Raw genomic sequence first — 13,072 nt, forward strand, 5'->3', positions numbered from 1 at the left:
CGTTCGCTTCCCTTATTTTATCATGCCAGCACCACTGGATTTCGATGGCAAATAAGTATTCTTGATCCGCTGTTAAAGTACAGGGGAAAGAACTTTTGTTATGTACATGAACTTAACGCTACATCCAATTATTCTATTAATTATTTTACATTAATTATTTTTTCTCATTTCACTATGTACAAATACATTCATGTAAATCTAATGAAACGATGTAAATGTAGCGAATTAAAAGTCTACTGTATTTGGTCACAATGCAGATAGTTAATATCTGGATTATTGATAAAAAGGTGTATATATGAGTTCTGTAATCATCGATATCAAATATATCTAAATTTTCAAATTCAACGCAACACAAATCTATATCTATCTAATATTATAAAAAAATATAGAAAGAAAATATTTAAATTTCATAAAAGTATTGAGATTTTTTGTTTACTGACTTTAAATACACATATACATACATTCTACATTAATGCTGCGAAAAATTATTGTTTTTATTAAGAATCACATTTGTATGTTAGTACTATAAATTATTCTATTTGAAATATAAGATAGAGATAATATCATTCTAGCCATTTAAAATTCAAAAAATTAATCTAAATAAGTATAATGGAAGAGGCAGTTTTGTTTTAAAAGCTAGCAAGTGAAATTGTTGAAAAATATAAACTTATATCTATTTGTTTTCTTAAATGTTTTTATCTTCTTGATAAGAAATATTATATTATAACTTTAACCATATATTTTCTTGCATATTTCATTAACATTGTCTGTATCTAAACTGAATTAAATATGAGCGAATCAAATATAATGATAAATGCATGCTCACCTCTAAATATGTATATATAAATATAGAAATTATATATTAATTATACTCATATATGAAAAATATAAATATTTCAGTTTTTATATTGCTCATAATTTAAGAGAAATAAAACTAAAAAACCTCATATAAAGATACCAAAGATACCAGAAAGAGATTTTAAATCAGTAATTTAATATCCCGAAATATTCCCCATGGGCACAAGATTTTTTTAAGAATTGAGATAAAAGTTTTATAAAAACTTAAATGTAGCTCGTAATACGAAAAACTCGGAGGTGTACGTAAACATGTACCGAACGCATTATTAGCGAAAATCAAATTTTTGAAGCGGCACTCGCGATCAAAGAGCACATAAGAAAACACCGTATCGCATCGACATTCTATTCGTTCACGGCGAAAGATTCACGGGTCTTATCATTCATAACATACACGCGTACGACAGAGCGCGGTACACTCGCATAAATAATCACGACCGCGGATCGCGCGCGTACATCTTACACACGCGCGCGCATCACACACACACGCACGCACACACACACACACACACAGACACACATACACACATACATATCCAGAGAGAGAAAGATTACACACCGAAACGTGCCGCCTACATTTACATATGCCGATATAAATAACAAAATTATTACCGTTAAGTTCGCTTCGGATGGCGCGCGAGTGATTCGTGCATTCATCGTGAATGAGGAAAGAGATGGTTGACGAGACGGAGAAGAAACAGAAACGGGGATGGGATACAGATAAAGAGAGACACACAGAGGCAGTACAAGTGAGAAAGAGAGGGGAGGTGAAAAAGAGACAGACAGAGAGAAAAAGAGAGGGGAGAGGTAGAGAAAGACAGAGAGAGAGCAAGGACCGCACTCGCGACGCTCACGTACCTTCGATAAGAGCTTGACGATACAACAAATAGAAGATGCAGTCCGGACTGCAGTCGCACGGACTGCAAAAGAGAGCAAAATAAATTTTCTCCTGGCAGTTTCGCAGACTAACCTAACCTAACCGCGCATTTCGAGCTCCGCCGAACCGAGCGCCAGCAGGCTTGCGGCGGCGGCGGCGGCGGCGGCGGTGGCGGCGGCAGCGGCAGCGGCGGCGGCGGCGGTGGTAGCAGCAGCAGCAGCAGCAGCAGCAGCAGCAACAACAGCAGCAACAGCAGCAGCAGCAGCAACAGCAGCAGCGGGCGTACGGCGCGGAGGAGCGTTTACATTGTGCTCGACGCGCGATCGGATCGTAGCGTGCCGGGCAATTTAAAAAGCCGGGCACGATCTTGCCGTCCGATCGGCGTATCGCCGCGATCGATACATCTCACTCACCAGCGCATTATAACGAGCGCGAGGACGCGAAAGCGTACATGGCTCGGCCGTTTTTTCGGCGAGGTCCACCAGCACCATGAATCGCGGTGTCGGTCGCCTGGATGGCTGGCCTCAGCGGTCTGCTTGTTTCCGACTCCGGCTCGCACCTCTCGGCCAACGCATTTCTCACCGGCGCGGACGATCCGAGCATTCACAAGCTCGCGTACGCGTGTAAACACACTCGCGCGGACTCACAGAAGCGGGCACACGACAGCGACGGAACGCACGCCACGATACTCCTCAGGTCGCCATTGTCGCGTTACGCGTGTCCCCCTATGCGCCTTGTGTTGTCGCCGTGCGGTCGAGGGTCATCGCGCGCCGCCGGCAGATGGCAACGCGCACCTACGCTCGGCGTTCTTACCCAGGTTTGGATAAAGCCCTCTGATGGTAAAGCGAAAGAGCTGCGGTAAAACAGTGAGGAAGTACATGGCGCGAATTTCACGTACGCATTTAACCACGTACGAAATATTCGATGTAATTTTATCGAAGAGACTCTTTCCGTTTTGCTCCTCTCTCGCTGCATATGTTATATTTAAGCCATAATAGCTGTATGTTTATATTTATGTTGTACATACTACATTTTATATGGGTTTAATTGAATTTCATTACTTGATACCATGGGATATTAATCATCTTTACGCTGTTGATATATTTTGTTTTTCGGTACAGCAGAGATTTGTTTCGCTTGCAATCGCATGTAATATGAGAAACAGAATCAGCAGGAGTCTTGATTCCAGTGGTAAGATTTATGGCTTCACACACGTGGAGGAAAATTCGGGTTCGAAGAATTGGGTGACCGAAAGATAAGTTTGAACAGTTTGAGGCGCATAGCGTATGTACTTTCATCACACGTGTGTGGTCCCTTCACATGCGTGAGTTCCCCATTGTGACCCTCACCGCACGGTCCATCTTGCCACCCACAACCGAGCTTAAAGTTGTCTTGCGATTCCAACGCGGAGAGGGCCTCGTACGCATCACTTTAATTATTCCAGTTACATCAGTAAGTTAGTTCGGTTCAACAAGCGGAAAATAACTCTCGTGGGTCTCTCTCTCTCTCTCTCTCCCCTACTTCGGACAGTTGCTTATGGTTACACACACCTCTGCCTACACCTAAAGCTACCTAAAACAACGCACAGTTTCCGTAACTGTGATTATGCCGTGTCTCTTATCTGCTCGCTCTTACTTTAACACCGAGACAGAGCCGAGACGTGATACATTCGCTGATAAATACAAATGACTGTCTTAGAAGCCACGTCGACAACGCTCGCGCGTGTAACGCAAAGTCTCTGTGTCGGGGCAGCTGGTTGTTGCTATGCGAGATGCGTGTGCATACAATTAACGTGAAATAAGGTACCGCACTTTTATTGCGGGGCGTAAAAGTTTATCGGTGCTTTTTATAGCGAACGAGCGTCTATGCTTTTACTATTCTGGTAAGCAGAATATTACCCAATAAAATAAGTAGCCCTGCAGCTTCCATATTTTTTTTTACGATACTTCCGCGAATGGTCCTTGAAAATAAAACACTCTTAAATGAGACAAATATATCCCACATGAAACGGCGTAAGTATACGGCGATAGAGAGACAGAGAGAGAGAGAGAGAGAGAGAGGGAGGGAGGGAGAGACGGAGAGTATCGAATCCGCGAATCAAGAGAGATCCAAGTTAGAGAAACAAAGTCTCGTTTGTGCGGTGTAATTGCGCGTCCGTTCGACATGTTCCGGCCGCCGATGGAGGTCCGCGACGTGCGCATTATATTTCATCGCGAAAGAAAAATTCTCATGTATGGATTAGCTGTCCGTCTATCGTCCGAGCGGACAGACGAAATTAATACGATATCGGCCGTACCTCGGGAAATAACACGAAAAAGCGGAGATATCGTCGCTCCTCGTTATCCGGCTGCGCGTGAACGGCTCTATCGATCTCATTAACTGTCTGGACACTCGCGATTTATTTTTATCGAAGGATGAGTACATCCCAAATCCCGCCGTTTTCGTTCGGGCAAAAGTGGTACAAATCGGGAGCGTCGCGAGCGAGCGAGCGAGCGGGGTGGAAAAACTGGGCCAATCCCCGAAGGGGAAAAAGCGGGAATGGCTCGCCCCGGGAGAATCTCGACCGGGACGCTGGGGAGAGAGTATGACAAAAGATGCGAGAACGGGAGGAGGGAAGGATTTAATAAATTTCTCCAGAGTCCACTAAGTGGGGTAAATCACACGGTTATTGGCCACTTAAGAGACGTTCGTCTTCCTCGTTGCGGGTTCGTTGGAAAAGAGACGTTCCGTTTCGCGAAAGTATACAAAAGTCTACGATTGTGGGATCAAATTCGAGGAAGAATTTAATACAAGTCACGACAAGACGCGTATTGTAAAGCAGTGTCCGATATCGCTTGGTATTAAAGATACACGAGAATAAAGTTAAACACCGGCCGGCAATGAACTGTCTCCCTTCGCAGGGCACCAGGAATATCTCTGTCGCGTGTTTATTACGCAGTTAGATCCTCTCCGTTTAACATCAGTATTAACGGATTCACATCTCGGCGAGCGAGATGTCTCGTCTCCTAAGTGAAAATCAGCCGAGAAGCGACTGCGAAAAATGTCGGCGGAGGTAACTCATGGAAATTCATCGATCCTTCCTTTGGAAGCGATTTATCTCTACATCAAAATCAACCGCCGAACTTTCCCTCTTCTCTCCTCTGCGCGGGCAATTCGACGATAGCTCTCAATAAGTCCGGGAACAGTATCATTTGTCTATCACTATCGCCATAGAAAGTACTCACGAAAGTACCGAGCGGAAAAGGGTCGAAAGTCCGGAAAGGGAGCCATACGAACGGGCCTAACGGGCAAGGGGAAGACAGAATGGGACGAAGGATTCGTGCAGTTGGGGACAGAGGGGCGGGGGAGGGGCGAAGAGAGGGGACACAATCCTGTTGCCCGGTGTGGCAATCGACCACCACCTACGCGAACGGATTCTGCAAACAGCGACATTTTCCCCAAACAAAAAGCGCGCGCCAATCAATCTGTCGCGCGCGGTGCACGCGTGTCCTGAATAAGAAACGGGCGATTTGCACAAATTACTCGAAGACCGCGGTTATTCAGCCGGGAGACCTCGAAAAGAGGCGACGGAGGTGGCACACCTGTCGAGGATAATCCCGCTAACCTCTCGCCGGCTCATTACGACAATGCTCGCTTATGATCGCGCGTTAGAGACGGGTGATGAATTTTTCACGGCCTGCGCCGCTAATCCTCTCACGCAAATAACTATCGGACGATGACTGGCGATGACCGATAAACCGATCGCTCGTTCGATCGCACGCCATTTAGAACGTATAATCGACGAGTGCTTCCTCGAGTGAAATTATCAGCCGCCAAGTCCCTTAAAGCGCGATCTCTCGGGTATTACGGCATTTTTGTGGATCAACGCGAAACAGTACAGCGGGAGATCCGGTGGATCTCTCGATTTCAATTTCTTGCTACTTTTCTCCGGAGCTCTTTCTCTCCTCGTCGCGAGTCTGTTCGTGGGAATTCTTTTAAGCCCCGGGAAGACGTTAGAGCGTAAAGTAATCTAAAAATTCGCCCGTTGAACGAACATTAAATTTTCCGCGAAGAACCTCGTGAAAATTCCGCCGTGCGCCTCGCAGGACGCCACGAACTAACGTTCCACGACCCGCAAAGTGTTCCAGGAATGAGTTTTTAATTTTCCAGAAATAAAAAGCGCTTCTGTAAAAAATACGTTCATGGCGCGCACGCAGTCACACGCACGCAGGCACGCACGACGTGAGGGCAATCCGCGGATTTATTAGCGCTGGAACGCGCTTTCGCAATGCCGGACGGACGCGTCGATTGCATCGTCGAGCGGAGTCGAGAGGAGCGATCCTTGACCCGCTGCTCAAGGATACTTCGGCATTCCTCGGTGTCCCTTATAAAGAATTTAACTCGGACGATTCCTCCATGGCGGATCGTATCTCGAGTCACTTTGCGCTCGGCGGATCGTTAATACACCTCGCGAGAAAATGTAGCGTCGTTCAAGAGATTCAAGAAAGTACGCCCGTCCCGTGCAGTTTTCGCCGCTCGACGTCCATTCGACGTCGAAGAAGCGACACACCACGCCCGTTCCTTTCGCGACTCTCGTTTCTTTTTCGTTTTTAAAGCTTGATAATAGAGCGTTTAATTCGAGTCTCGTTTCAACGACCGTTGTATCCCGATGGGATGAGTTGATTGTGTTGACAACGTTCAAAGAGAAATTCAGTTTGGTCGCACGAGGTTCTTCCGTTTAGCGCATTGAGGAAAAAGCGTAGAATGTTCATATATATATACACAAGGTGTGTAAAGAGTACCGGGACGGCGAAATATCTCGAAAACTAAGCATTTTAGAAAAAATTGTTTCCGACAAAAGTCGTATGGTTTCGAGGAGGACATAAAACAAGACTATATCGTTTTGTTTACAGGTGGCGTCACTTTCGAGATATTCACTGATCATTACTTTTTTTTAAATGGAAGTCCAAATTTTTTTATTATATCATCTTTTTCTGCCTATTAATTTGAATAACTTTTGTCTGAAACATTTTTTTCCAAAATGCTCAGTTTTCGAGATATTTCGCCGTTCCGATACTTTTTATACATATATATCATATTTGTAGGGAAAATAAGAGAAGGACGATCGCTTTATGATGTATTAGAAAAGCTCATCAATTCACGCGATATCGGATACGATAGTATTGATGATAGGGCCGTTCAATTTACGATAACACGACGTTGTAGATTAGCACGGCACATCTTTGCAGATTCAAGATTTATTAGAGCCATTGCTCGGATAGCTATCAGTTATTTTTCCAATAACTATCGACTGTAGTAGACTCATGTTGGCAACATGACGTTGCGCTATGTTTCCGTGCACAATGTATTGACGAAGCTTCAATAAAGACCAAACTTGCTTTTATTGTTTTCGTATATTGACCGAATCCTCAATATACGACTCGTCAATATTCGCACAGTAGAAATTATTACATGATAATATTGACCGCGCGAGGCCCGCTTAAAATATCACGGAATGAAAATACGCTTCTCGCCTCACGTTAAAAAAAGAAAAAAAAAAAAAACGAGAAAAAAAAAGAGAAAGAGGAAAATTAAATTCTCATCTCCGGTTGTTATGTGAAATTAGCGGTTCGATCCTTTGCATCGGATACCACAACTCACGCGCGCGCGATATTTTTATTAAAATAGTGAAGTATGAATTTCACGAGCGCCGTGTCGTTGCGACGTGAAATATTAAGTATCGCCGTGAGCGCGAGCGCTCGACAATACTTAACATTTTAACGTTCGAAATTAGCGTAATTTTGTAATTGCCGTCGGAGCCTCGGCACGCGAGGCGCGCCGTAGCCGCGTGCGCTCCGGTACTGTCCGATATTCGCTGTTTACAAAAGAAGCTGCACATGTTTACGAGTAATCGCCATTCGTACCGATAGAGCCGCCACTCGATTTGCCTTCCGAGCCGAGGCGATTGACGGCGATAATTACACGGCGATGTTTGCGCGAATGCGAACCGTGTCAATTTCCCGCGGTCCGCGGCACTCCACGTGCTGCGAGTTCTCCCGCCCCCGCGCCCGCCGAAATGCAGTCGTCGCGTCGTCGAGTCGTCGAGTTTTCAATCAATAATGTCAGCGGCAAACTCCGGAGAAAAACCGGAGGCCATCACGCACGCAGCGCACACGCAACAATCCGACAAGCTGATCGACCCCAACCTCCGCCTCCGACGTGCAACTTTTTCTTCACGAGCGCGCCGTTCGATCTTACCTATCCGTCCCCTCTCGTAAACGAGGCGGCTACGTTCTTCGTGAGATTCGTGTAAACATCTATCTAACACGTTGCCGAGGGTTCGAAAAGATCAATTGAAGACAGTAATTATCCGAAGAGAGAAGGAAAGGAGGGGGAGTACTTCGCACAGATTGGGAAATCGAGCAGAATAGGGACACGTGATTCTCTCCTTTCCTGCGGTGATCACGCTAAAATGCGCGAATATATGTGCGTAATTATTAGAACCAATTATTCCGCTATGTTTTAATAACGCTGAAGCTTAAATGAAGATTTTCATCTCGAAAGTTTCTTCTGCTTTCTTGTGCGTCTCTGCATGCGCAAACTGTGACAAAATATCGAGACATTATTTAAGACGGAGGAAATAGAGGAGAGAATACATATCGGAAAGCAGTTTCTATTGTTCCTTTCGTTATTCAGGTTCAAGAACCACGCAAGGTGTTTCCGGGAAAACTGGGCATCTATACGTGTCCACTTAGCAACTATCTCTCGATCCGACTTTTCCCACTTTCTCCTGTTGAGCAAACGACCCGGTACGGCGCGGCGGACCGTAACATGTTCCCATGAACTTTCACCTTGGAATTTCTTTTTCACAGGCTCGTAATCACGCGACTCATTCACGGCGCATTACGTACGGGCGATGCGGGTGAAAACGTAGAATCACCGAGTTCGCTCGCGCGTGTTCCTCATCAGAGGCACTCGGCGCGCTGTTAATTACTCTCCGTTGTTGTTTGCGCGTTGCTTGTTCGCTCGTTCAGGCCTATCGCGAAAAATTAACTCGCTATTAAACACGATTCCGATAAAGAGAGAAACGGAGAAAGAGAAAGAGAGAAACGGAGAAAGAGAGGGAGAGAGAGAGAGAGAGAGAGAGAGGGGAGGAGAGCCGAACGAATGGCCTGTAATGACGGAATCGCGTTCAATATGTTTGTTTTCGTTGCCGACGATGTTGCCATTCACGACGGAAGGATGATTGACTCAACGTCGTCGTCGTCGTCGCCGATTATCGTTATCGCGGCAGCCGTCGATCGCGAGTATCTCGGCTGCGGAGTGTCAGTAAAAGTGTCAAATCACCACGCGAGCCGTTCTCTGTACCTTTCCTGGCAGGCTCGTCACGCATAAGTAGCAACGCGGTTTAAAATTGTGCTTTGTACTCGGCTGGAGTAGACGCTGCACTCGGTCGAAACTCCGACAACTTTCTACAGGCTACAAATGACGCGAACAGTATAGCCGCCTGCAGCCGTCCGCGCGAGATCTTTCTCGACGGAGTCGCTTCTCTCTCCTCGACTCGACGCGAATCGTAAACCGCGCGGGGCAACCGTTCACTTTGCGAAACAAAATCCGCAGTTTTCCAGAGACGAAGGCAACGCGGCTCATCGTGAATCTAACCGAGAGAATTTCACTCGTCGTTATACTGACATTATTTCCGAGTTAAATCGTGTGTCTTGTCTCGTGCATTTTCTCAATCGAGGAACGCGAAAGCTCTCTCTCTCTCTCTCTCCCCCCCCTCTTTTTCGCTCCACCTCTTACACCTGATTTTAAAGCGTAGCGCACATAATGGCGACCACCAAAATTGTCGTGTGACGATATCTGTCGATATCTTGAGAGGAACCGTGCCTTCCAGAGAATACTAAATAAAGCCGCGTTTCTGGCAGAGACAGCAGTACGAAAATGCATCAAATAAGGCCAGCCCATGTGGGACATGGAGAATACATGTTAAGTGGTTGGAGTCCGATATATCGGTGAACGCCCGATACAATCGGGGCGGAATAAAAAGTCGCGGTCGATCGTCGAGAAACAGAATAACCATCAGGCGTGTTTAGCACGAGAGCGTTATCCTCCCCCCGGCTACAATCGGGAAATCGCGTTCACCGCGCGATCCGCGATTTCAACGTGGACGTGAGATCTGCAAGGAAGGATTTTCTTTATCTCTCATATTCTTTCTCCGACTTCCGCCGACGCCCTGGCCTCCTCCCCTCCCCCCGCCAAGCCCCGATGCTCCACCAGCGAGTCTACGGGGAAATCATGGCTGAATTTATTAAACCAACGCGAGTAATTCCCCGCGAATAAATATTTAAATAACACGGACGGTTTATTCAATCTGGCCAATATCAAGCGCGGGATTCAAACGGCCAGAGAAGGGGCAGAGGGGGAGGGGAGAGAGAAAGAGAGAACGGGTCTATCGATAAATTTAATGTTAAACGATTAATTTCGCGTAGCTCTCACCGTTGCCGCGTTATCGGCGGCACGCAATCTCGGCATTTTCGGGCATTTAAAACACGCGATTCTTTTTACGCCGGTCACGGAGCGACGCGTCCCCCGCCGTTCGCTCACTCGCTCGCTCGCTCACTCGCTCGCTCGCTCACTCGCTCGCTCGCTCGCTCGCGCGAGCGCGCGCCGAGAGAGTAACGATAGCAGCTGAATTCGCGTACAATTAACATAATTAAATTGCAGTTAACGTTGTAGCGGCAAAATTTCCAGCAACGAAATGTGATTAAAACTTGTTTATCTAAATTTATATCCTCGACGGAGGCGCAGTCCCTTGTATCTCGGCTGCGCGGCGCTAGTTATTCGAATTCTCCCGGTGGAGATTAACCCTCGTAAAAGAGTTAAAACAAGCCTCATCCTTTTTCCCGTCCCTAATCTGGCGGTTTAGCGTTCGCTGATCCACCTCACGGTAAGTTTACTTGGCAGTCGAGGATTTACAGCGGAGGACCAATCGTCCAGCTGCTGTACTATGTGCACTTACCCTCACACACACACACACACACACACACACACACACACACACACACCACACACACACACACACACACACACACACACAAACACACATATACCTCGATGCATACCCCCATGTGTATATGTATACGTATGTATAAATGCAACAACGTGCTTTCGTTCCGCTGCGAATTGAAATGCGAAACGTTTATTTATGCAATTCGTTATATACACTACCCGCGTGTTATGGCTGTTACGCGCTACGTAAAAACGGAAAAAAACCATTTGCGAGGATCCGGGATAAAAAGAAGTAAAAACACTGAATTTTCCAATAGCCTGATAAATAACGAGGCGTCGACGAAAAGGGGGGAAAAAAGAGATATTAACGAGACCGCATTCGCGCGACACTGCGAATTTACGTTCAGCACGTTCCCGCTAAAGTCGGCTTAATCACCGACGTTAGTTTCCCTAATTTTCCCTAATACCTCGCGACCGTAGCGCGCTTCCGCGCTCGCCTGCAGATATCATATTTTTCTCACGGCGAAAACAAGCAGCAGTCATAATGCGCCGTCAGTACCGATTATGTTATCATGACGCCGCGATCGATCTCGATATACCAGACAATAAATTGAAAAAACATTAAAGATACGCTCGCAAAATTAATATGTAACAACTTACTAGCGGCTGAAATCAATATCTCATTGGGAGCCGCGTTGAATTTAATTATTATTAAATTCAATAATAATTAAGGCCGCGTAATTCACGCTGAGAGTCGGGAGCGGGGGTGGGTTTCAATATTCATAGGGCTCGCCGCCAAAGGGAGGGAAAAGACCAATTGCACACCGTTAAGCGACTTCAAATGTTAAATAAACTTGATGCGAGAGGCGAATTAACTTCCCCGGCCCCTTTCCCACGCCCTCCTACGATCGCGCGTCTCACCCGTACCCCTCGCCACCCTTCCGAAGAGTCACACGACGTGACTAACAGCACAATAAGCCATCGATCTCTCTCCCCCTCTCCTTCTCTCACTTTTCCATCCCTCCTTCCCCCTCCCTCTCTTACTCTCTCTCTCTCTCTCTCTTTTTTTTCGGGGGTAAACTCGTTCCGTTGGAACAATCGGATCGCCTCGAAACGATCGCCCATTCAAACAGCTCCCGACAACCTAGTCGGGTGACGAAAAAAGAAAAAAAGGAAAAACGAAGGCAAAGCCGATGACGGAGAGGCAGCGCGGAAAAAATCGAAGCGCGCGGAACGAGAGGTGGGAAGGTGATCGCTCGACACGTCGACAGGGGTCGGAATCCGCCCTCTTTTGGATGCCGTCGGGCGCGACGCGGCACGGTGCGGAGCTGCATGGTGCGAAAAAATCCCCGAACAAAAATATACACTTCTCGTTAACCCCGGAAAATTAAATCTTTTCCCGAGTAGGAAGATCCCGAGTAAATCGGCGCGATCCCCGCCCGACCAGTCGCGACGGGGAAATCCCGCGTGGTGCTCATTCTCTCTGAAATACGCCGTCGTGTTCGCCCGGACGTCGCACGAGGATTTTCCTCGCGCGGAAAATTCGGCCACGCAAAATCTCCGAGCCGGCTAATTCGCGCGTGTCAAAAGGCGCGTCGTCGATTTTAACGCGCTGTTTATCAATCGTCCGAATCGATCGACAGCGCGATCATTTTCATGATTAACGATCGACGGTTCAGTCGCGCGGCGAATGATTAATTCAGCCTCTATTATTCCGACTACTTGACAATTATGATCGCTAAATAATTACGATCAATAATCGCCGATTTGATCGTTTGGCGATTGCGCTTCCGATATAAGCATTATCTTCGCGTTGCATTATATATATGTATGTATATATATATGTATGTATATATGTATGTATATATATCGCGGCTTTGTTCGCATTTGCTTTCACATATTCCGCGAGCCGCGCTGTAGCAAGACGCGTCCTTCGCGGTCAGATTGATGCAGTCTTCATTGATACAAAAAGCGATTTTAGCTGTTGCTTTGTCATCGCTCCACTCAGTCACTCCCGTAGACGGCGAGGTTGAGCTACTGCGTGTCCGCTGTCCCGTCGGCTTAACCGTATTTTTCACGGCGGACCTCACCTCTCCTCTGGTCGACTTGCTTCTTCTTCTTTTTTTTTTTTTTATTCACCGGCTTTCGAAGCCCGTTATCGTCGTAGAAGAGCACAAACGCGTCGAATATGGGGACGCGAACGCGAGCGAAGAGACGCGACGCGTCGAGTCGAGTCGAGTCGAGTCGCGTCGCACTGCACACCCACCAGTCGCCCATTAAACCCGTCGATTTTATTGGAAGCTCTTTCTGGCTTCCAGGTCGGAAAGTCGCGGCGGAACGTGAAAAAAA

The 13,072-nt window shown here is 46.7% G+C and overlaps 1 protein-coding gene across 1 annotated transcript in view; it reads right to left on the minus strand.

The window, feature by feature from the left end:
- pygo (pygopus family PHD finger) overlaps positions 1 to 13,072 on the minus strand; it is a 74,464-nt gene that overhangs the window by 4,306 nt on the left and 57,086 nt on the right. Inside the window, 1 exon segment of the mRNA XM_025301613.1 lies at positions 2 to 69. Within this exon segment, the coding sequence (XP_025157398.1) occupies positions 2 to 69 (68 nt within the window).

The sequence above is a fragment of the Harpegnathos saltator genome, unplaced genomic scaffold (genome assembly GCF_003227715.2).
Source record: "Harpegnathos saltator strain DR-91 unplaced genomic scaffold, Hsal_v8.6 scaffold434, whole genome shotgun sequence".
Classification (NCBI taxonomy): Eukaryota; Metazoa; Arthropoda; class Insecta; order Hymenoptera; family Formicidae; genus Harpegnathos; species Harpegnathos saltator.